We start from the raw sequence: 24,338 nt of genomic DNA, 5'->3' as shown, positions 1-24,338 counted from the left end.
GGCCAAGGACCTATTGCATGCGTTCACCCAAACTCAAGCTTTCCTCGAAACATGCACCTCCTTGTGCATAAATTAGTGCTTCGCCCCGCACTTTCAGCTCCATATGCAGATGGTGTCCCCCTCGGACGAATTCTGCCTTTTGTATATCTCGCTGGCACCCAAGCCAGACTCATGTCCCCCTTGGACAAATGTTCTCTTCACTTGTTGGCATCGCTCTAGCCAACTTCATGTCCTCTCTTGGACGATGTTCTCTTCCTTTGTTGGCACCCAAGCCAACGCTTATTGTCCCTCTTGGACGAATAGCTTCCCGAGCTCCAAAGTAAGGCACTCTCTTGCCTTCAAGGTCCTCCCGTGGACCGAACTCTACCAGATAATCCGATGGTGACATTGACCCTCTCATCGAGCACACCGTCTCCTCTCAGGTGGTGCCCCTACGTCAACTATCCCAACGGTACCCAAACTCGAGAGTTCTTCATGTGGTAGTTCTCCTCTCTCTTGAACTCCACTTCATGCTTTTTCGGCACTCTGTTGCCGTGACGAGCTAAGTTTCCCTTCTTAGCTCTTGTTCCCGCGCTCAAATTTCCATCTCCACGATGGTGATGTGCTAGCAATTCTCAAGCTAGCTTTGCCTTCTCCAAAGGCAAATTTATGCACAACATCCCTCGAGTGTGCATCTCAAATTTCCATCTCCACGATGGTGATGTGCTAGCAATTCTCAAGCTAGCTTTGCCTTCTCCAAAGGCAAATTTATGCACAACATCCCTCGAGTGTGCATTTATTCTTGTGGCTTCCAACGCCAACCCTTGCGCAAGTGGCATCCTCTTCCCGACGAGTTACCACATCTTGAATGGAGGTCCTCTCTTCTGCGACCCCCTTATTTCGGCTGTTGACACCTAGTGTCGTCTTGAACTAAGTCCTTTCCTTAGTTCTTTGCCTCGATCTTGCTCACTTTTGTATCTCGGCTCCTCCTCTGAGCCAGTTTTGCCCTCTGGCAAATTTACAGTGCTCCACGCATCCACTCGTCTTGACTTCTCATTCGCTTCGACAAGGTTGTCTTTTCTCTTGGACAAACGTGGCCTCTGCCACCCAGCCGCACTGGCTTGCTCTTTTTTCCCCACTCTTTGTGGCTGTCAAGACTCTTCGTCAAAATGGATCTATTTTTGGTATTTTCTGTAATTCTTAAGACCAATACCCCAAAAGAAACACATGGCTAACAAGCCCTCAATTATTCAAGAGAACTGCACTACTTACGGCTTGTGCTCTCATTTAACGACGCATGAATTCCTTTCTGAGCACCAGTCACTTATTCCAAATGCTTGTCCCATTCATGAACTTCGCATTTGCCTCGCTGCTCGAGCATCCAGTTAAAGATATTTGTATCGCACACTGGTACTCGTTTGGTGAACATCCCCACATCATATTCAAGTTGGGCATGCTGCCACAACTAACCACGCTCCATGCAAGAACGCCCCCTTTACAGTAGCATCGGGGTTCTACGGATCCAAGCATCACCAACCAATACCATCCGTTCCTCGGTTCGCCTATTGCAGGACAAACCGGGCTCTGATACCACTTGTCACGGTCCTACATTTTATGCAGCGGAATAGACCGTGCGGCGCCAAGACTCTCCAGTCATGGCCAGCCTTTTCACTATCCGAGTTCATATATCGACCCATCTGATACCAATTGTATACTCATGAGGTTCCCATAGTCATCATGGCTCATGTCGCTCAGCAAGCTAGCCCGATGGCCTTGCGCCCACTCGGTAGCTTGTTACTTAATCTTGTGCCAAGATCTAGCCAGCAACCCATCTCTTCACTCGGGCCTTGGTCCATGCACATCTCGAATAGCATCCGACCCTAGAGCATGCACACCAGCATCGTGCCAACATGCCCTCAGGATAGCAACACAAGATTGGAAGCCCACATGTGAATGTCACCCGATGGCACGGTGTCGCCCCGTCCGTGCCTATTTAGCTTCCGACCCTCTTGAGCGAGGCAGAACCCGAGCCCCCGCTCATTGGCACATTTGCCACAACCTTGTAACAAAGGCCTACGTGTGTTCTTGGCATAGCCGATAGAAAACGGCATAGCGAATGCTACACTTAGCCTCTGACACAGGAGTGACGCGCAATACCAGCTCGTAGCGCCTACCGGTACTGTCCTCGGGACTCCCTGTCCCTCGGAGACATATGCCCACCTTCGTGGCACTATATGTCCGCCCCATGGCTTGCCGTCGCCCATGGGAGGCTCGCTTAGCCCAAGCTAGAAGCCGGAGCCGGGGGCCGTGGAGAGCCAACACGGACCACCCCCCCTAAAGAGCTTATTGAGCCATTTCCATTCTGGCAGCCATAGATATCACTTTGTGCGAGGAATCATAATGGGGTTTTCTCTAGCAAACCTTCACATCTTGGCTTGCCATTCAATATGCACCATCCTAGTGACATTCTTAAGAACTTCCCACGGCCCGGGATCGAAGATCCCGACCTTCAAATATTTACGAAAATGCCACTAAGCCATTCTAAAGGTGCGGACCGTTACATCCTCCCCCACTTCATTACGTCGATGCCCTCATCGACGTGCCCGCTTGCTATCTTCAAGACTCCTGCACTCCGCGCAACACCTTTCATCCACATAAGCTCTTTAGGCTCAAACTCAAGATCCTGCATACGTCATCCCTCTACCTCTGTAGAATCACCCTCTGTGACGACCTTCGCGCGCCCACTCTTGGACTTGGCCAAGGACCTATTGCATGCGTTCACCCAAACTCAAGCTTTCCTCGAAACATGCACCTCCTTGTGCATAAATTAGTGCTTCGCCCCGCACTTTCAGCTCCATATGCAGATGGTGTCCCCCTCGGACGAATTCTGCCTTTTGTATATCTCGCTGGCACCCAAGCCAGACTCATGTCCCCCTTGGACAAATGTTCTCTTCACTTGTTGGCATCGCTCTAGCCAACTTCATGTCCTCTCTTGGACGATGTTCTCTTCCTTTGTTGGCACCCAAGCCAACGCTTATTGTCCCTCTTGGACGAATAGCTTCCCGAGCTCCAAAGTAAGGCACTCTCTTGCCTTCAAGGTCCTCCCGTGGACCGAACTCTACCAGATAATCCGATGGTGACATTGACCCTCTCATCGAGCACACCGTCTCCTCTCAGGTGGTGCCCCTACGTCAACTATCCCAACGGTACCCAAACTCGAGAGTTCTTCATGTGGTAGTTCTCCTCTCTCTTGAACTCCACTTCATGCTTTTTCGGCACTCTGTTGCCGTGACGAGCTAAGTTTCCCTTCTTAGCTCTTGTTCCCGCGCTCAAATTTCCATCTCCACGATGGTGATGTGCTAGCAATTCTCAAGCTAGCTTTGCCTTCTCCAAAGGCAAATTTATGCACAACATCCCTCGAGTGTGCATCTCAAATTTCCATCTCCACGATGGTGATGTGCTAGCAATTCTCAAGCTAGCTTTGCCTTCTCCAAAGGCAAATTTATGCACAACATCCCTCGAGTGTGCATTTATTCTTGTGGCTTCCAACGCCAACCCTTGCGCAAGTGGCATCCTCTTCCCGACGAGTTACCACATCTTGAATGGAGGTCCTCTCTTCTGCGACCCCCTTATTTCGGCTGTTGACACCTAGTGTCGTCTTGAACTAAGTCCTTTCCTTAGTTCTTTGCCTCGATCTTGCTCACTTTTGTATCTCGGCTCCTCCTCTGAGCCAGTTTTGCCCTCTGGCAAATTTACAGTGCTCCACGCATCCACTCGTCTTGACTTCTCATTCGCTTCGACAAGGTTGTCTTTTCTCTTGGACAAACGTGGCCTCTGCCACCCAGCCGCACTGGCTTGCTCTTTTTTCCCCACTCTTTGTGGCTGTCAAGACTCTTCGTCAAAATGGATCTATTTTTGGTATTTTCTGTAATTCTTAAGACCAATACCCCAAAAGAAACACATGGCTAACAAGCCCTCAATTATTCAAGAGAACTGCACTACTTACGGCTTGTGCTCTCATTTAACGACGCATGAATTCCTTTCTGAGCACCAGTCACTTATTCCAAATGCTTGTCCCATTCATGAACTTCGCATTTGCCTCGCTGCTCGAGCATCCAGTTAAAGATATTTGTATCGCACACTGGTACTCGTTTGGTGAACATCCCCACATCATATTCAAGTTGGGCATGCTGCCACAACTAACCACGCTCCATGCAAGAACGCCCCCTTTACAGTAGCATCGGGGTTCTACGGATCCAAGCATCACCAACCAATACCATCCGTTCCTCGGTTCGCCTATTGCAGGACAAACCGGGCTCTGATACCACTTGTCACGGTCCTACATTTTATGCAGCGGAATAGACCGTGCGGCGCCAAGACTCTCCAGTCATGGCCAGCCTTTTCACTATCCGAGTTCATATATCGACCCATCTGATACCAATTGTATACTCATGAGGTTCCCATAGTCATCATGGCTCATGTCGCTCAGCAAGCTAGCCCGATGGCCTTGCGCCCACTCGGTAGCTTGTTACTTAATCTTGTGCCAAGATCTAGCCAGCAACCCATCTCTTCACTCGGGCCTTGGTCCATGCACATCTCGAATAGCATCCGACCCTAGAGCATGCACACCAGCATCGTGCCAACATGCCCTCAGGATAGCAACACAAGATTGGAAGCCCACATGTGAATGTCACCCGATGGCACGGTGTCGCCCCGTCCGTGCCTATTTAGCTTCCGACCCTCTTGAGCGAGGCAGAACCCGAGCCCCCGCTCATTGGCACATTTGCCACAACCTTGTAACAAAGGCCTACGTGTGTTCTTGGCATAGCCGATAGAAAACGGCATAGCGAATGCTACACTTAGCCTCTGACACAGGAGTGACGCGCAATACCAGCTCGTAGCGCCTACCGGTACTGTCCTCGGGACTCCCTGTCCCTCGGAGACATATGCCCACCTTCGTGGCACTATATGTCCGCCCCATGGCTTGCCGTCGCCCATGGGAGGCTCGCTTAGCCCAAGCTAGAAGCCGGAGCCGGGGGCCGTGGAGAGCCAACACGGACCACCCCCCCTAAAGAGCTTATTGAGCCATTTCCATTCTGGCAGCCATAGATATCACTTTGTGCGAGGAATCATAATGGGGTTTTCTCTAGCAAACCTTCACATCTTGGCTTGCCATTCAATATGCACCATCCTAGTGACATTCTTAAGAACTTCCCACGGCCCGGGATCGAAGATCCCGACCTTCAAATATTTACGAAAATGCCACTAAGCCATTCTAAAGGTGCGGACCGTTACACATGGCACCCCCCTTGGTAGTGTAGCTCGAGATAGCATCTATAGTTTATAAATTTTTTTTATATAATATCTATTAATATTGATTTAATAAAAGAAAAAAAACCGTTAATTGATGTCATATATACACGGTCATATCCACATGTGCTTATAAAATTGAAAAAACAATAGTTCTACATTTTATCAAAAATAATTTGTAATTTGAATTTTATAAGCAAATAAAAGCAAAGAATAGCATTAAAATGTTAAAGACAATTTATAATAGTACGTGAATAAATTAACAGTGGAAAAAAAAACATATAAATAATTTGGTTTTATTAATTTTTGAAAATAATTACTTAAAAAAAGGAATTACTTTTATTTGTAGTTATGTTTGAGAAAAAATAAAGCATATATATAATCAAGGTTCAAAAAATTGGTATCAATGGAAATATCGAAAGTTTAAAATATAACATTTTTTATGAAAATATCGAATATCGATAAAAATTATAAAAAATAATGAAAATTTATTTTAAAAAATAGAAATTTTTATTGAAACTTTAGAATTAGTTTATCTAATCCATCAATTATCAAATTGATTATAAAAATTGCTAAAATATTGAATGAATTTTATATTCTTCTTAGTGAATTGATTTATAATAAGTATCAATGACCATAGATAAATTATTACTAATAAAAATATATCAAAAAATGCATATATGATATAATTATTTATAAACTAAAATATATAAAACGATTATTACAATTATATTATAGTTCATAAATGTTATCTTAATACCATATAGAACTTCTGGGTGGTTAAAAATTATATATTTTTTCATCATTTTGATTTTGAGATGTGAAATGTGAAAAATAGTTATGAAAAAATATATCTCCTTGATAATGTTGCATCTAATTATTAATATATTAATCATATGGATCTTACATTATTGGTTGACTATTTGCATAGCTACTACTTTTTTATGGTTAAATTTGAGATGGTACCCATGAGTTGTACTTGGTGACATTCCATAAATATCCACTGAATAAGGGTTATGAAAATTACTTCCAACCCTTATTGATTCAAAATTTATAGAAATCAAATTCTCTTCTTGTTGTGACATCTTTATGTATACGTTTCATCATCTATTTACCCACATTTATAAAACAGATATTTCCGATAATAAGATTTTTCAAGTTTAAAAATATAATTCACAATCTTTGTATTTTTGCCTTTTCGATATTCAATAAGTAGAATTTATTGATATTATTCAATTCAATTTATTCTATTTTGCTTATATTATTAAATGCTTAAAAAGCAATTAAAGAGTAAAAAAATTATTAATGAAGTTAATTTGATAAAAAATTTTACTAAATATTAATAATATTTGTGAATTTTTAAAAAAATTAAAAAATTCCATAGATATTTTCGAAATTTCAGTAGAAATTTCATGGAACTTTCAAAAATTTTCATGAAAATTATAGATTTTTTAACCAAATTGTTAAGAATTTGATGTAGATATTTTTACAGATATTTTCATAAAATTTTAACAAAATTTCTGAAATTTCAATAGATATTATGAAAATTCTATCCATTTTTATTTGAAACCTAAATTATATTTTAAACTATGCATATAATAAGGATTAATTAGTTTAAAATATAATATATATATATATATATATATATAATGTGATAAATAAAGTTAATCACATAAAAACAAGTGTTATTATAATTTTCATTACCTTTTTTTGGCACATTTTTTTATTTTAATTTAAGCAAAAGGATTAACTACTGTATAAAAAAAAAGTCAGGATCAACCTATCTATTTTATTATTGTTATTATTATTATTATTATTAATAAGATGAAAAAACATTTATGTAAAATTGGGAAGGGTGAATGTTGTTGGTGTAATTTTATTTTTAAGCAAAATAAATAAATACAAATTTGCTTAAACATTTTTAATATCTTGAGTTGAAAGTGAAATATGTGGGCCTCCTCTTAGCACAACCTTCTCTTTCCTATACCAATACTCAGTTCTTAGTGAATCAAAACACCTTTATTGTTTAATGAATTTGTTTTCTTTCCCATTTGTTTTCTAAAAATAATTTTTGAAAACTAACAGCTAAATAATACGTTTTTATTTTGATAACAATTTTTTATTTTCAAAAACAAAAATCAGTTCTCAAAAGAGTGGCAAACAGGCCCTTACTTACAGGTTACGCTTATATATATATAAAAGCTAGAGGGAGTTTTTGAGCATAGACGCAATGCGTCCATTTACTTTTGGGTTTGAACCGCTTATCGTTTGCTTGCCCAGTAAGGATGCTTGCCCAGTAATGAAGCTAGGAGTGGAGTGGAGTTGGCTAAAAAAGTAGAGTTCTTTGGTCTTTTGGTTCTGTCAATTTCTTTCTGGGCACCAAGGTAAGCCTCCCAACTCTCTGTATTATTATTTTTTTTTTTTCTCTTGCTCAAAAACCCAAAACCCTCTCTGTTTCTCTCTGCTTTATTACTTCCCCATCCAGTTTCGTTCTACGTAAAACCCCCTTCATTATTGAGTTACTGCCCAGTGATCTCTCTGTAAAACTCACCATCGGCCTAGTCTCTTTCTCTCTGAATGTTACTGCCCCATTCAGTTCTTTGAGGTCTGAGCTCGCTTCCCTTGCAGTATTTGAGTTTTTTCTTGATCCTTTCTAATTTCTTAATGTGTATTGGGTTTGAATGGTTAGGTTGTATATATGATTGTCTTCTATTTTTTTTTCTTTTTTATTATTATTATTATTATTACCTAATTTGGTAAACCCATCTAAAAATCACCTAACAGGTATATTTTTCCAACACAGGAAACACTGCGACTTGGGCTTTCTCTGCCACCTCTAATTTTCCGAGAACATATTTCCGTCTGAGAAAATTAAACTCAGAAGAAAAGAAATCAATCAATTTCTTAAAATTATGGGTACCCAGTCGCCGAATCTAGAGTGCCGAATGTACGAGGCAAAATATCCAGAGGTCGACATGGTGGTGATGGTTCAGGTCAATACCATCGCCGACGACATGAGTGCCTGTCACTCCTGGAGTACAACAACATCGAGGGCTTGATCCTAAACACGGAGCTCTCACGACGTCATATTCGAAGTGTGAACAGCGTCCTCAAGGTTGGTCTAATCGAACCCATGATGGTCCTCAGGGTGGAATCCGACAAGGGTTATATCGATTTGAGCAAAAGTAGAGTATCAAAGAATGATATTCAAGCCTGTAATGAGAGGTACAACAAGAGCAAGCTTGTTCACTCCATTATGCGCCACGTGGCTGAGACAGTGAGCATCGATTTGGAGGTCATATATATTAAATATTTTTAATTTCCCGTTTATTTTATTTTTGTTTTTGTTTTTTTTTTTTTCTATTGCAATAATAAGCGTATAATGTGGATTCCTGTGTATGAAAAGGCAAAAAAAAATATATAAAAATTTTGAATTTATAAGAAGTTTCAACAAACGTCCGAAACAAACAATATTAGCAAAGATGGTTGATTTTTCTCAATACCCAGAATTGGTACGTGTTGACAATTGAATGCAAGATCTATAGCTAGCTTGCATGTAACTTGTTAATTTAAAATGAACACTGGATATCCTTTTATTATTGACTCGGGTGCAATTTTGTCTTTCATTTTAAGGTGTTTGCTACTCTAGGTACACTGTTGTATAACTGTTTCCTTTTTTTTTTTTTTTGGTGTCAAAATGAAGGCTTTAATTGTCTTCTAGTGTGTATCTCTAAGCTACCTTTGAATTTGGCATGCTTAAGCAAACTTCTGACTGGTGGTAGTGCTTTAAACCATTTCCATTTTGTCATATGCTACAACTGATTATATGTTATCTATTACAGAAACTGTACGTCCACATTGGGTGGCCCTTATACCAGAGATATGGTCATGCATGGAAGGTAAAATGTTTTTCACGTTTTTGAGGTGTTTTAGATATGCAATGAAGAGGCTGAATTATTCTTTATGCAGGCTTTCAAAATAATTGCGACTGATCCTGATTCAGTTCTTAATTCTCTCACACGTAAAGTAAAAGAAACTGGCCCTGACGGACAGAAGGTAAAATTTGTTTTTGTAGTTTTGTGCCAAATTTTTCTCCAGTTGATGACTAAATTCGTTTACCTTCTTGTCATGTAGGTGACTAGGGTGGTTCCTGCCATTTCAGAGGATGTGAAAGATGCTCTAATAAAGAATATTAGAAGACGAATGGCCCGACAGCCTCTGAAATTTCAGGCAGATATCGAAATGAAATGTTTCCAGTTTGACGGTGTTCTTCACATTAAGGTCTTACTATGTTTCTTTTGTGACCTTTGCTTAAATATTGTCTTTGTTGTATTGGATCTTGAATTATCATATGCATTTATCATTTAGATAATTGTTAATCTTTAGCTGTCATTTGCTTACACACACTTGTTCTTTTTTTGTGATTGCAGGATGCCATGCGGAAAGCAGAAGCTGTAGGCAATAATGATTGTCCTGTCAAAATTAAACTGGTTGCTGCTCCACTTTATGTTATGACCGCTGAGACTCTTGACAAGGTTATAGCTCAAACTGTAATCTTATTTCATTTGGTCAAATAATATTTTATTTTGGAAGACTTTGTAATTTCTAGTTTGCACAGGATCAAGGAATTTCAGTTCTAAACGAAGCAGTTGTAGCCTGCACCCAAGCAATAGAACAACACAAGGGGAATCTTGTCGTAAAGGAGGCTCCTAGAGCCGTGAGTGTCAATATTTCTCCTAGACTCTTGACAAATAATTTCGTCCCTAGTTATATTTTCACCAGTTTTCCATATGCTATATTTTGTCGCCAAATCCTTGTACGGACGATTTTAGATTCGTTGGGAATAGTTTTTTTTTTTTTTTTTTTTTTTTTTTCGAGAAAACTAAACTTTTGTGGGCAAAAGTTTTATCCGCTAAAAATTGAAAATTTATCAGTAAATACAATTGCCATTTACCGACGAATTTTATGTTTTTGCCGATAATATTCTTTTATCGGTAAAAGCTGAATTTCTTGTAATGATAGCATTTGCGTATGTTGTCTATTTATGTTATTTTCCATGACTTTCTACTTGCGGGTATAAATATGTGATGGTGTATTGATATATAGGTGAGTGAACAGGATGCTAAATTGCTCGCAGAGCATATGGGTCGGCTATGGCATGCTAACGAGGATGTCAGTGGTGACGAGGACAGTGAGGTAGAAGAAGAAGAAGAAGAAGAAGAAGACACGGGAATGGGAGAAGTTGATGTGGAGAACACTGGTTGCGTGAGATCAGCGGCTGCTTATACCATTTTTATTTTTAATTTAACTAGAATTATAAGTATTTTTATGTTACTCGTGATTTTTATACCAATTGTCTAGAAGTTGCGAACTGAGAGAGAACTGATACGTATTACTACAACTTGATGATAGTTAAATTGACGTAAATGGCTCGTTTTTCTAAATTTGTCTGGGTAGGTGGGATTTTGATTTTTGTCCCTGCAAATTGTACATATTTGTATTTTTGGTATATAATTTTTTTTTTCTTTTTTTGTTCAGAATTGATATTCATTCATTTCAAAAATAAAAAAATATTTATCACATGTAAAATATATTTAAATTTAGATTGGCTATCTCATATTAAATATACATAAAAATAATTGCAAATTTTAATTTTTAAATAATTTTTATCCAATTTGATATTTTTGGGAAAAATATATTTATAAAGCCTAAATATTAAATCTAATTCAAAACTAATAATCAAATAATATTCATTTTCTCTCTCTTTTTTTTTTTTTAATGTCTATGAATAGGTATTTCTCTTACATAAAAAATATATAAAAAATAAACATTTTGTATTATATGTTAAGCCTGGAAAAATAAATTAAAGTGTGTGTCTAAATTTTTATTTATTATGATATATAGAAGCAAATCAACAAGTAATTGTATTATACAAAAAAAAAAAAAAGTAATTGTAAGAACAAGTAAACAATTATGGTAATGGAAAATTTTTTTCTTTATTTTTTCACTGAGTTTGTAAACTTTGTAAAGGGATGTAAGAGAAATTCAAAAGTTCAAAACCCAATCAAACCTGTTTAAAAAAACTCCCACATGTAAAAAATAATAATAATAATAAATAAATTATTTTTTTATTATTAAAGATACCTTATATAATATATATATATATATATATATAATTGTTTTTGAATTAAATTTTAAATTCTAATTTTGAGACTAAACTTTAAACCAAAATCTATCTCCATGCTCATAAAAACCAAAAACCAGACACCAAATTTCAAATTTAAAACATTGATCCCATCGGACCACCCCATATGAAATTCCTTTTTTCAGTCAGAACTTGCCAAGCCCGGATTTACACCATCTAGAAAAATAATATATTCACTTCTCTCTCATCATAGTAGTAGTGCTCTCTTGCGGTCTATGAGGAATTGGTCCATAAAGACTATAGTTATATAAAACCTTTTAGAAAACATAAAAACAAGTGCCCGTCAAGCACATTGCGGCTGATACTTTATGCGCCACGTGGCTGATAGTTTATAGAGTTATAATACTAGTCTAATTGTTCAGTTCTAGAAAATCAATTCCAATTTTTTTTTTTTTTTTTTTTTGGCGGGGGGTGATTAAGTCAATTCAAAATTGCTATAAATTTACAGCGTTTTGTGTTTATGTCTTATTTTATTACTTCATTTTTGAAAAATGCAATAAAATTATTGCATTTTTTTAATAGATAACATCATTTTTGAAATTTTTTGTAAAAAATTAACCTTTTTTTTTAAAATATATATATATCATTTTTTAAATTTGCCTTAAATTTATAATATTATTCATCTTATTAAATGTTGTATCTTAAAAACTCAAAGTACACAACTATTAAAAATATAACAAATTTTTAAAATAAATTATTTGTTAATTATGTTATTTTAATGTAAATTCTAAGGTTTTTTTTTTTTTGGTCATAAAGAAAATGTTTGAAATCCAAATCAATGTTCTATTCAATTGGATTGCACAATAAATTTATTAAAAAAATTACAAAATATAAATATTCTTTAAAAAAGTTCTAAATAAGGAGGGTTAAATTGTAATTTTACTAAAATAAAATTATATATTTTTGCACTAAAAATAAAAATATGTTTATAAAAAAAATTACAAACTAGACAGACCACTAAAATAAAAACTTTCTTTTATTTATTATTTTATTTTATATTGTCTACTACGAATAAATATTACTTAAACAACACAAGCAAAATTTGCTATCACATTCACATTTCTCTCCCCAAGCCTTAATACCCACAGCTCCGGCGACATTTTCATTGAGGTCTACGACAAACTTTCTCCGTCCATCTCTCTCTGACAGCTGCTATGACCTCCAGTCATGGCGTCTGTGCTATGATTCCTATCTCTCTCCACAGCATAGCCTCCACTTCTTTACTGCTTGTGTGAGAGTGGTTCTTATATGTACCATATTTATTTTTATTTTTATTATAATTAGTTATTTGTGTGGTTGTAATTTATACTAATTGTTCAGGAGTTGCAATCTGAGTGAAGTGATATGACAATTTGATGAAAGTTGAATTGCAATAGATGGCTCTTTCTGTTTTTCTTAAATTTGTTTGGGTAAGTTGGATTTTGATTTTTGTCACTTTGAAATTGTACATATTCCGTTGTAGCTTTTTCAGTGAGCATGTTTGCATTTGTGAGAGGTTTACCCAAAAAAAAAAAAAAAAAAATGATGAGTGGGAGTTATAAATAAATTAAATAAAACTGACTTTTATTTTTTGGTGAATTAAATTAATTAATAAAATTCACTTTATTTCGTCATGACTCTAGATCTGTCAGTATTTGCCTATTTTTATTTACTTATTTATTTTATCTTGCTTAAATGGATGACAGAGATAATCTAATAATAAAAGGTACTAAGAAATGATAATCCCCTATTTCAATATATATTGATATTATACTTCAATTCAAAAAAGAAAAAAACTATGTTATAGTTATTCATGTATTTATCAAATCGATCATAAACTAGTATCTTAATCTGACTTCACGTTAAAGAACTTTGGTCATTCCAATATGAATAAAAATAGCTGATTAATCATTATTATATTAAACATATATATATATATATATATAATTTTTTTTTTCCCTGAAAAACAGAACACTTATATCATAACAGAAAACACAGTAAAAATAACAAATAAGGTACAAGGGTCGGAAGCATAATTATCAGTAGAGAAACAGATTTAGATTTACCAAAATGAAAAAAATAGATAAACAGATCCAGTAGCACAAAAAGTTCCCACCAAAGCAATTTCTGTTCACTTGAGAAAAAAAGATTAATAATAATAAAAAATCAAGAAGAAGAGTCGGTGATGGTGCAAAAACAAATAAAGTCCAAAAAATGGCAGTAGCATTAACCGCGTTTGTTTCTCTCTCTTCAATCTCTATCGTAATTCGGATCTCGATCGAACTGTTTATCTGACTCAGATTCGTTTGGTGGTATTCACCATTCAGCTGCTGCTGCTGCCGCTGCAATAACCAAGAAAATGGCAAATTCCTCATCCTCCTCCTCCTCAGTACGAAACTTGTTGAAAGAAAGAACATTCCCATTCCTTTTGACCATCTCTGTCTTGTTCCTCAGCGCCATTTTCCTCATCTTCGGCAACAATTTCCAGTACCCTTTCTTCTCCTCCGATCTTCAAACCCAGACCCGGACCCACTCGGTCTCCATATCTTCTCCTCCATCTCCGACACTTTCTTCCAAGTCCGAGCCCAACTCAGCTCCTGGCTCTGTTACACCTCCCCAGAAAAAGGACGGCGTTCCTCCGGATGACGTTGACTCAGCTCCTGTTACACCTCCCCAGAGAGACGACGCCGTCCCTGCGAATCCTGTGGATGATGATCATGATCATGATGATGCAGTGGTCCGTGTTGATATCAATTGGGAACTCTGTAAAGGTCCGCTGGCTGTTGATTACATACCCTGTCTGGACAATTTCAAAGCAATTAAGGCTTTGAAGTCGAGGAGGCATATGGAGCATCGCGAGCGGCACTGCCCCGACCCGAGTCCGAGGTGTTTGATTCCACTTCCAGTTGGATATAAGATGCCGGTTCCGTGGCCTAAGAGCAGGGACATGGTGAGATTGATAGTTTGGTAAGGTTTTTCGTATGTTATTTTATTTATTTATTTTGGGCTGGCCTTTCTAATGGATTCTAGAGATGGGTTTCCATGAAATTTGAATCTTGATTCGATTCGATGAAGTGGGCAATTTAAATGTTATGGGTTTGCAATTCTTTTGGTTTCGAAAATTTTGAGCCATAGACATAAGATTTCAAGAGCAATACAAAAGTTGAGTTGTTTTCTTTATTACCAATTGCGTTTGGTTCTGATATTTAAAAAGCTATGGCCCTTGAGATATAATTTTCCAAAGCAAAATTTCTCCAAACTGGATGCAGGACAAAAAGTATGATAATATAATTTTTGTTGTGCTTCATTACTTAAATAATATATAGATGATCAAATTTGGTTTTGTATGTCAACTTTCATGATCAAATTTGGCTTTGTATGTCAATTTTCAGATATGGTATGACAATGTTCCTCATCCAAAACTTGTTGAGTACAAGAAAGAGCAAAATTGGGTTCGAAAGTCCGGAGACTATCTTGTTTTTCCTGGGGGCGGTACCCAGTTCAAGGATGGAGTTTCTAGCTACATTGACTTCATAGAACAGGTAATCTAGTTTTGTGGATTTCCTGCCCAAAGTAAAACTCTGCTGCGGATGTTTTTCATGGGAACGTTGAAGATTGTCCATCAATATGTTGCCTCTATTTAATACTGCTGTACATGTGCTCATTTGGGCTACCATTAGTGATTCCATTTTAAAGGAAGCTAGCAAAGTCTTTCCCATTTTTGGTGGATGTTTTGACTTATTATTTTACAATGGTTCTAATTCGGTAAAGATTTTAATTTTTTAATAGATGCTTAATTAAAGTAGGTTCTTTGCATGAGGAACTTGTCCTTACTGTTCACTTGTTTTGCTTATGCAGTCGTGAACATTGTTCATGCATTCCACTGATATGTTATTGGATTTGGACTGATAATTAGTTTTGTTTATCCATCGTCTCAAGAAATTCCCACTTTCTTATGTTGCTACAGACTTTACCAAGCATTAAATGGGGGAAGCACATAAGGGTTGTTTTAGATGTTGGTTGTGGCGTTGCTAGCTTTGGTGGCTATTTGCTGGACAAAAATGTTATTACCATGTCATTTGCGCCAAAGGATGAACATGAAGCTCAGATACAGTTTGCATTAGAACGAGGAATTCCTGCTACTCTTTCAGTCATTGGAACACAAAGGCTGACATTTCCAGACAATGCGTATGATATGATTCATTGCGCAAGATGCAGGGTTCATTGGGATGCCAATGGTACCAGATTGTCACTACATATAGATTTTAGTCTAAAATTCTTTTATTCATTCAACTCCTTTACATTTTAATTTGATGGTTTTGGTTGAATAGGAGGAAAACCATTATTGGAGCTGAATAGAATTCTTAGGCCTGGTGGTTTTTTCGTATGGTCTGCTACACCAGTATATCGTGATGATGAAAGAGATCAGAATGTATGGAAGGGTTTGTGAATTGAGCTTTCACTCTCATTTCCCGGAAACTTTCTGTTCTATGTGAAAGGATTTTACTTGAACCTGTCATCTATATGCATAATTTGAATTACTTTATTATTTACCTGTGTAATAGGCTCTAAAAGTTTAGAGGTGTAATTTGAATATTTACTCGTACCTCCTGCAGCTATGTTGAATATAACAAAATCTATGTGCTGGAAGACTGTTGCTAAGACTGTTGATTCTTCTGGAATTGGGCTTGTAATATACCAGAAACCTGACTCATATTCTTGCTATGAAAATCGCAAAGAAAATAGTCCGCCTATCTGTGATGATAAAGAGGCTGAAAACAGTTCATGGTAATCTCCTGGAATATATTATTTTTATTTTAGATATTGCTGCTGCTGTTTCTGTGTTACTGTTAGTCTCCTGGAATATATTATTCCTATTTTTGATATTGCTGCTGCTGTTGCTGTGTTACTTTTTCAGTTTTTATATCACAGATTGTACTTCTTACAAAACATAAATAGGAAAGCTAGGAGGAACATGCTGAACATAAAAAAAAATGTCATGCTTGATTTATATGCATGCTAATCTTGTCTACATTTGTGTCACAGGTATGTGCCTCTTGGTAGTTGTATTTCCCAACTTCCAACAGATAGCGAGGGTAACTTGTTGAGGTGGCCCATGCCATGGCCCCAGAGGCTTAACAGTCAACCTCCAAGCTTATCAGGTGGAGAGACTGTCCAAACATTTTACAAGGATACCAAATATTGGTCTGCACTTGTGCCAGATGTTTATCTGGACGGTCTTTCAGTAAACTGGTCAAGTGTGAGGAATATCATGGATATGAATGCTGGCTTTGGAGGGTAAATTCATGAATATAGTTATTTAGTTTATGATGTTAGATGTTTTGAGTGCTTTCTGTTTTTTACTTCGTTAAAACCTGAATTTACAAATGAATGGATGGACATGTCAGCTTTCATTTACTAGTCAGCCATAGTGTTTTCCATTTTTCTCTCCATAATTTCAGTGTCATCAAGTTGGTGGTACCAGATCACCCTTAAGGTTTTTGTAAGTGGTTTAAATGCTTGCTTTCTAGATTTGCCGCGGCACTTGTGGATCTGCCAGTCTGGGTGATGAATGTGGTTCCTGTTGATATGCCAAATACTCTATCCTTCATATTTGACAGAGGCTTGATTGGAGTCTACCATGACTGGTGCGAGTCTTTAAATACCTACCCTCGGACATACGATCTTATACATTCTAGCTTTCTCTTCGAAAAACGTTCACAAAGGTATGGGTACCTCTACTCACTGCTCATGTAACCTATGATTGATTATATGGAAATATAGAAGCCACAGTTGCATGTCAATTGGGTTCATGCACAGTACAAACTTGAGTTTTTTTGCACATAAAGTGTGGTTCATGGGTTATTAAGTTTTCTAGCAGTTATGGTATCCTGATTTTTTGTTCACCTGTTTGTCAGATGTGAAATTGAGGTTATAGTCGCAGAGATGGACCGCATATTGAGGCCAGGTGGATATGTAGTGATTCAAGAGACCAAGGAAATGATTAAAAACCTTAGGCCAATCTTGCAATCACTTCATTGGTCTTTAACCCTCCATCAAGATCGGTTTCTTATTGGCAAGAAGGGGTTCTGGCGTCCAACGGTTTGATTGGAGTTCGTTATCTGAACGTTTCCACTTTTGAATCTTACTTAGTTTTTATACCTTTCATTGAGTGCATGAAAAGCATGACGCAGTTAAAACCTATTCATTTGACTCTTACATTGATGTATGCTTATAGGTAAAAAATTTACTTTAAATAGAAGCAACAAAGAAATGATATTGGTCTATTTTGTTTCTCCTTTAATTTGTAAGTTGTAATAGCATTGTAATTTGATAAGGCTTATCTTATTCACAAATGCAAAAGCATACAATTACAGAAAGATACAAGTTTGAGCGACTTGGCACTATCATACAGAAAGGAATACTGAAATACACAAAAGCGTAGCTAGACAAATGAGGAAATAAGAAAGGAAACACTCGTACATAAGACGGTAAGTAAGACTTAACTGCAAAGGTGAAATCACAATGCAAACAAGTCCAAACAGTGAAAGGTTGCATTGTCACTGAGTAGCTTGCCGTCGCCGGCATTGACACTCCGGGAATAGCAATTCAACTTATCCCTGTACATGAAGTTCTGCTTCGTCTTAGCTTTGCCGGAAAGAACAGAGTGATCCCTCACCTCCATCCACCCTACAGAATCCTGACTGTTATGCACATGAATCTTGCTTCCGCCATTAGAGTATTTCTCGTTCATCGAGTGGGAAACATTGGTGAGAAGCAAATATGTGTTCTTGCGCGACCCAGGCAAAGTTGCAGTGCTCACACTGAGAGGGTACTTCCTCTTAACACTTCTGCTGGCAATCACTTGGCCCACTTGATTCTCGAACTTCACCTGTCTGTTCGCCTTGACTTTCTGCTTGACCAGTTTGTAAGTTCCATTTTTCTGGAATCGAATTAAGTTGTTGAACTTGTAGCTCTGCAAAAATGTGGTGGTGTAGTTTCCTGCACTCCACTTGACCCAGCCTATAGAGTTACACACCCTCTCTGCTTTGATCTTGAAAGACCCATCGAGCTGCCTGAACACCGAGCCTCTCTCAATCCTGAAAACGGGATTCAGATTCACTTTCGATTTCGCTTCCACCGAATGTGAATTGTGGTCCAGCCAAAGATGTAAATTGGCATCCACCAGCCAATATGAAATTCCATCTGCCACCCCGATTCCAATCTGATGAGCTTTCCCATCCAGAAGGGTTCCTAAAAAGGGTGTCAATTCCAAGTCGTAGGTTGGAAGATTGAACGCTCCGATCGCCACCACCGGCTCCCAAAACAACGGGTTGATTCCGCCGGTGAAAACAACCGGGAAAGGGACTTCCGACCCGGCAAGCTGTCCGTCGACGGTGACGAAAACCTCTCTGTAAGCCCCGTTGGCCCGCCCCGTGGTTATGTTGTTGACGGTGACATACGAATTCGGTGGATTCAAGTACCAAAACTCGTCGTTCCCATGAAACGACACGTAGAATTCCAACACAACTCGACGAGTGTTCTTCGGGATTCGGATTTCCTTGAAACGCATTGCCGTTTCGCTCTCGATTCTGTACCAAAATCCCTTATCGCCGGTATCTGATATCGGAAGTATTAAATCGGCCGGTTCTTCAGCTCCCACCCCTAGATTCCTCTCGAATTTCTCGGTTTCCAATCCTAATTTTCCGCCGGAATTCTTATTTCCGACTATAAACGGTAAGCTAACGCCGTCGTTTTTGTCATTAACGACAACATCCTTGTAGTAGTAGAAAGCGACCTCGACGTGGTAGACGCCGGTATATTCACGGTTAACGATGTTCTCGAGCATCATGGTGAGGTTGAGATTAGACTGCAAGAGAACAGAGTAATACCTGGTGACATCCTTGCGAACCTTCCAGAAGATTCCACACTGAGTCGGCTGGGCCGTGCTCGTGCGGAGAAGCTCGACACCGCCGAGCCATAAGCCGGAAATGCGGTCGTACTGCTCGCCTTTGCATTTGGCGCGGAATTCGAGGACGATGTGGGACCAAGGGAGTGAGCAATTGGACGGCGGAGAGTAAGGCGTGGTGAACGGTGGGGAGTTGATGGTGTTGGCGAAGGAGTGCCGTAGGATCTGAAGGGTGCAAGATGGGGTCAGATAATTGGTCGGTAGGGGAAGAGAGAGCTCGAAGTATTCTCGGGATTTGTGTTTGGGAAAAGATGGTGAGAGGGATTTGGTGAAACGGTCCGGTATCGAGGCTGGTGAGATCGGATTGGTGAAGAAGAGGAACAGAAGGAAAATGAAAGTGATCATTTTGGGGATTGAAAAAAAAAAAAAAATGGAGGCTCTGTGAGTTAGCAGTGAAGAAGAAGAAGAAGAAGAAGAAAGGACCAAGTGCGCGTCTCGGTGTTGTGGTTTCGAAATAAAAGTAACTGTCAAAACTGAATTTTATATAGTAAAATTCGATTTTTCGTCAGACCTGACCATCCGTAGGATCCTATATGGAAAGCCATTAGTTTATTTTACTTGTATTTTTTTACTCTTTCTTAATTAAGAGACTATTGAAATCATAGCATTTAGCATTTACCAAACATTAACCAAAAAAAAAAAAAAAAAATCAAAATTATAGTAATTCGAAAGAAATTTAAAGTTTCCGAAAATTACTAATTACCCCGATTAGTTTAACCTATAGAAAGATTTTGTTTAAACAATTTTTCCAAGTAAACTATTGTATAATATCAAATTGCCTTCGTTAAAACTACTTTTTTTTCTTCTTTTTTTTGTTAGAATTTGATTAAATTGATCTTCTAATATTCAAACAACCACTTATTTATATATATACACTAACTTTTTTCTGAATCAAAATTAATAATAATAAAAAAAGAATAACAACATTAATAAAAAAAATTATTTCAATTCATTTTTAACAAAATTATGTTCAGAATAAAATTATAACTTAGATATATTTTCATTATGAAAATAGGAAATTTGAATGTTACGTGGTTAATTCTATTAAAGTTTAAGGAAGAAAAAAAAAAAAAGCAATTTAACTTTATGCAATAGTTATTCTTTTGAAATAGTTTAGTTAGCAAGTTATCCTTTTAAAATAATTCAGTTAATCGATGGTTACTAATTATAAATTAAAATCCTCTTTTCTAATTATATTACAAAAAAAAACTTCATGCAACAGCTTAGGGTGGAAATTGCTAAAAAACAGTTAATGCGGCAACTTGAACATGAATAAAAATAAAGGGAATATTTTGTAATTTTCCCTAAAAGTTAAAATTTTGGTTATTAAAAAAATAAATAAATAAATGAGTAGTAGTAATATATGCTTAAGGCCATTCTGAGTGGGGGGGGGGAAAAATAGCAATGCGCTTAAGGTCAAGAAAGTTAGGAAGTTAGGATATACATACAAGGGTCTTATTTTGACTCACCCTTGCAACACTCTGCACAGAAGAGTAGCTCCAAAAATGCGAAATTTCCGTCAAGAAAGTAGCAGTTGGCATTCGTTTGTCCTCCTATTTCCCTTCATTCATATTTGAAGTAGTTTTCAATGATTGTTATAGATTAAGAATCTAGGCATTACAAATCTCTTCCTTTTTCTGTCTAATGGATGGTAACATAGCTTTCACCAAACATGTTGGCGTTTGAATATCATCCCTGAATCTGTTCCCTAAATTATCCGCACCTTCTTCAATTGTCAACGTTCACATTCCCTTATCATTAATTAATTGTCAGTCAGAAATTTTAGGCAAAAGACTAATACTTTGCTCTGCTCTGCTACATAAATCTTTTATGTCATATATATATATATATATATCTAAAATTCTGTTCAAGTTTTTAAAAAAGAATAATTTTTTTATTGGTAGACTAGAATCCAATTTTATGATAAAATTATCGCTAAGCTAAGATATTCTGTCACCTTACGTTCTTTAACGACAGAAAAATTATCGATAATAAAAAATTAGAAAAATAATAATAATAATGTTAATTTCACAGAGAAGAAAAGCCTCCCCTGCTAATGAGAAACTCTGCAATGTCATCGTATCCAAGAATTGTGGCCATGTGCAGAGGTGTAGCCCTGAACTTGGTATTGACATTGATATCAGCACCTTCATTTACTAAAACCTCAACAGTCTCTAAGCTTCCAGCAACCACAGCCAAATGCAATGGTGTATGACCTTCTCTGTCTTGGGATTCAAAGTCCGACCCAGATTCAATCAGCTTCTGTACCACATCCTTGTGGCCTTCAATGGCTGCAGCATGCAAGGCTGTGAAACCGTACTCGTCCCTGTGCTTTATGGTTGCTCCTTTTTGCAATAGCCATTGTAGATTCTCCAGGTCCCCCTTTCTTGCTGCTGTTATCACCAAATCTCCTCTCTCCAGAATTTCCGACACTTTCTTCTGCATCATCATTTACGCTATGCCTTTTTTATAGTTATTACTCATACAAAAAATAAATAAATAAATAAATAAATAAATAACCGTTTATTATTCATTCGTTTACTTAATATGACCTTTTTAAACAATTTCAATATAGGGATTTAATAATTTAATATTATACATTTTTTTGAAGGACTGCTTGAAGACGCATAGTTTTAGATTTTTCAACGTGCATGGCTCAAATTAAAATTGTGAACGAGTATGAATATATTATCACAACTTATTTAATTTGGACCCTACAAACGCAGATATATGCATGTGTATTCCCGTTTCAGTGCAGTGGCTTAAACATTCCTACTGCATGTTAAATTTGTTTTCAATATCAGTCTAGATGGAGGTTGCTTAATGTTCGTTTCATAACATTATTTTCCCTTTTAGTGTTTCATTACTAAAAAGAAAATTTTTAAACAAAGTTGTGTTTGACTCTGTAAATATTTAATCATAAATTTATTATACCATTGCATAATTTGGACAACAATATTAATTTTTTGGACACCATGTAATATAAGTCTTTCATCTTTATATTTTCTCTCTTCTTTATCTTTTACCTTTCCCTTCATCATCTTTTTTTTTCTATGCTATGTCTACATCCTTAATTCCTTATGTATTGAAAAGGAAATAAATATTGAAATAGTTAAAATTATTATCTTTTATCCTCCAATGTTTCCTTTTGAAAAAACCAATTTACATTTTTGTCTTTTTCATTTTTTTCTTCTTATAATCCATTTTATTGCCACGTAATTTGGGTTTTCCAGTCCTAGGATCCTAAAATTGTATATCCAAAGCTACTTACGTGTCCTTTATCACGGGCAATATCAAGCGGCGTACATCCACGATCATTAGCAATTGTGGGGTCCGCGCCCATCTCAATCAGCATCTCAACCATCCGACGATCCCCATTGACCGCTGCTCTATGCAAAGCCGTACGACCGTCCCTGCTCCTAGCATCCTTATCCGCACCGAGTTCCACCAGAACCCTCGCGCACTTGATATTTCCCTTACCCACAGCAACATGCAGGGGAGTCCTACCGTCATTGTCCCTGCAATCCAACGAACGAGCTTTTTTCATCTTCACAAACTCCAACACCTCCTCCGTCCGATCAAAAGCAGCGGCCACGTGGAGCTTCTCCCAGCCTTTGGATATCCGTTCCGAATCCACTTTATAATTCACGTTGTCTAACTGTACACGCGCCTCAATCTTCAACCCAGCTTCAAGAAGCAAATTAACCATGCTCTCAGGGTTAGCCAACTCGGTCGCAACTCGGATGAGCGCCTCGGACTCTCTCTGGGACAACTCGGCCATTATTGACTTCTGCTTCTTGATTAAGTTCTTCGCAGAGCCACAGTCTCCGCGGCTGACCGCGTGGTGTAGAAGCATGGGACCCACGAACACGACTTTGAGTTTGTAATCCTCGGTTGAGCAGTTGGGGATGGATAAGAACCAGGAGGTGATGGAAAATGGGCGAGTCGAATCGGACGAGTCTGGAAAGAATCGGGAGGTTTTGACGAGGAAGTTATCGGAAGGTGAGCGAGGGTAGGTAGTTGGGAAGTGGTTCTGGGGTTTGAGGATGACTTGGAAGGTAGCGTAGGATAAGGGAGAGATGAGTCCAGTGGGAGGGTTGACCATGAACTTTTCGGGTGAAGAGGTTTGGACCTTGAAGGCTATGGGGGTTGTGGCGGTTAGAGACCTCAAGCGCACGTTAGCACGGCATTTGCAATTCAATGTGAAGTCTATACGGACCTCTTGCTCTGACAATTCCACGAGCTTCTCCATTGGAAGAGTGGGAGAGCGAGCGAGTGAGCTTGAGAGAGAGTAAAACAGTAGCTCCAATGGTGATGATATATTCTATGCTTCTCGCTTTGAGAAACTGGCACGTGTTCTACTGGTCCCGAATTGTGAGAGGCAAAGAATGGCGAACTTGATTTATAAATGAGACAAAAAACAGCCTTGCGGACCAAGCCTCTTCTTCTTTCTAGTTGTTTGTGTATACATGTACGTATATATATATATATATATACATTTTCATAGCCATATTTACGTATTCAGTTGGATTTAAATTAAAGTAAGTTTTATAAGAAAATTGTTTATTAAATTTGTGTGTAAAATATTTAATAGTATAAGTAATTTTGAATCCTCAACCTGCCAATCTCTTTTTGAGTTGAGCATAATATATTACATTGCCAAACAAAAAAATAAATAAATAAATAAATAACATTTTTTTTGAAATAACAAAAAAATATATTTGGAGAATATTTTATTTAAAAATTCTGTTGAATTAAATAAGAAACGAATAATCTGTTTGTTTTAAAAAAAAAAATGAAACAATTTAAAAATCTTTTAAAGTCTATTTTATAACTAATTTTACTTTTCAAATGAAGTTACTAAAAGCAAAGATTAGATAGCTTCAAAGAAATAAG

General features: G+C 37.4%; 3 protein-coding genes and 1 pseudogene across 3 annotated transcripts; 2 read left to right on the top strand and 2 right to left on the bottom strand.

The window, feature by feature from the left end:
- The first annotated feature begins 7,679 nt into the window (after window positions 1–7,679).
- On the top strand, window positions 7,680–10,796 carry LOC125421293 (eukaryotic translation initiation factor 2 subunit alpha homolog; annotated as a pseudogene).
- A 2,697-nt stretch (window positions 10,797–13,493) lies between these two features.
- LOC107413909 (probable methyltransferase PMT23) lies at window positions 13,494–17,777 on the top strand. Its single transcript, XM_016021961.4, has 8 exons — window positions 13,494–14,423; window positions 14,866–15,015; window positions 15,441–15,711; window positions 15,805–15,915; window positions 16,090–16,261; window positions 16,520–16,771; window positions 17,005–17,199; window positions 17,392–17,777. Exons 1-8 carry the CDS (start codon window positions 13,833–13,835, stop codon window positions 17,579–17,581), a joined length of 1,932 nt encoding a protein of 643 aa, XP_015877447.2. The 5' UTR covers window positions 13,494–13,832; the 3' UTR covers window positions 17,582–17,777.
- A 25-nt stretch (window positions 17,778–17,802) lies between these two features.
- On the bottom strand, window positions 17,803–19,956 carry LOC107413910 (peptide-N4-(N-acetyl-beta-glucosaminyl)asparagine amidase A). Its single transcript, XM_016021963.4, has one exon. The coding sequence runs from the start codon at window positions 19,785–19,787 to the stop codon at window positions 17,994–17,996; it is 1,794 nt and encodes a 597-aa protein (XP_015877449.3). The 5' UTR covers window positions 19,788–19,956; the 3' UTR covers window positions 17,803–17,993.
- Window positions 19,957–21,314: 1,358 nt separating this feature from the next.
- Window positions 21,315–23,757, bottom strand: LOC107413900 (protein VAPYRIN-like). The gene is made up of 2 exons (XM_016021955.4): window positions 22,714–23,757; window positions 21,315–21,881 (listed from the first exon to the last, which is right to left on the bottom strand). Exons 1-2 carry the CDS (start codon window positions 23,692–23,694, stop codon window positions 21,471–21,473), a joined length of 1,392 nt encoding a protein of 463 aa, XP_015877441.4. The 5' UTR covers window positions 23,695–23,757; the 3' UTR covers window positions 21,315–21,470.
- Between the last annotated feature and the right edge of the window lie 581 nt (window positions 23,758–24,338).

This window comes from Ziziphus jujuba, chromosome 8 (assembly GCF_031755915.1).
Source record: "Ziziphus jujuba cultivar Dongzao chromosome 8, ASM3175591v1".
In the NCBI taxonomy this organism is placed as follows: Eukaryota; Viridiplantae; Streptophyta; class Magnoliopsida; order Rosales; family Rhamnaceae; genus Ziziphus; species Ziziphus jujuba.
The sequence above is the reverse complement of the archived record's forward strand: the minus strand, read 5'-3'. Positions and strand labels throughout refer to the sequence as shown.

Excerpts from the sequence above, each read along its gene's own strand:
- LOC107413910 (XM_016021963.4), bottom strand. The coding sequence starts at position 19,787 with ATGATCACTTTCATTTTCCTTCTGTTCCTCTTCTTCACCAATCCGATC.
- LOC107413909 (XM_016021961.4), top strand. The coding sequence starts at position 13,833 with ATGGCAAATTCCTCATCCTCCTCCTCCTCAGTACGAAACTTGTTGAAA. Across the intron at positions 14,424-14,865 it reads GGCCTAAGAGCAGGGACATG|ATATGGTATGACAATGTTCC; the intron begins GTGAGATTGATA and ends GTCAATTTTCAG. Across the intron at positions 17,200-17,391 it reads TTCGAAAAACGTTCACAAAG|ATGTGAAATTGAGGTTATAG; the intron begins GTATGGGTACCT and ends CCTGTTTGTCAG.
- LOC107413900 (XM_016021955.4), bottom strand. The coding sequence starts at position 23,694 with ATGGAGAAGCTCGTGGAATTGTCAGAGCAAGAGGTCCGTATAGACTTC. Across the intron at positions 21,882-22,713 it reads TTGCCCGTGATAAAGGACAC|AAGAAAGTGTCGGAAATTCT; the intron begins GTAAGTAGCTTT and ends ATGATGATGCAG.